The sequence below is a fragment of the Aptenodytes forsteri genome, unplaced genomic scaffold, assembly GCF_000699145.1.
Source record: "Aptenodytes forsteri isolate BGI_AS27 unplaced genomic scaffold, ASM69914v1 Scaffold547, whole genome shotgun sequence".
In the NCBI taxonomy this organism is placed as follows: Eukaryota; Metazoa; Chordata; class Aves; order Sphenisciformes; family Spheniscidae; genus Aptenodytes; species Aptenodytes forsteri.
This window is the reverse complement of record NW_008795324.1, coordinates 99,493-99,714: the sequence shown is the minus strand read 5'-3', so window position 1 is coordinate 99,714 and position 222 is coordinate 99,493. Positions and strand designations below refer to the sequence as shown.

Below are 222 nucleotides of genomic sequence, written 5' to 3'. Positions count from 1 at the left end.
GGGCGCGGGGTGGGGTGGGGGGGTGGGGGGATCGCACAGCTTCGATCCGTGCCTCAGGGCCGGCAGAGCGACGGCGACGCCAAGACGGGCGGCAAGAGCAAAGAGATCGAAGACCTCGTCACCGAGACGGTGAAGGGGAAGCCGGAGCTGGTAGGCGGCTCTTTGGGGTCCGTCCCCCCGCCGCTGGCCGAGGAAGGCTCCTTCCCCCCTCCCCCTCCGCCC

General features: G+C 72.1%; 1 protein-coding gene across 1 annotated transcript in view; it reads left to right on the top strand.

Moving 5' to 3' along the window:
- The window catches only part of SMARCC2 (SWI/SNF related, matrix associated, actin dependent regulator of chromatin subfamily c member 2), a gene marked incomplete at its 3' end in the record, with an annotated part of 6,539 nt that overhangs the window by 4,828 nt on the left and 1,489 nt on the right, over window positions 1–222 (top strand). The window contains exon 13 of the mRNA XM_009280051.1: window positions 58–150. Coding sequence (XP_009278326.1) covers window positions 58–150 — 93 coding nt within the window. The remainder of the gene's footprint in view (window positions 1–57; window positions 151–222) is intronic.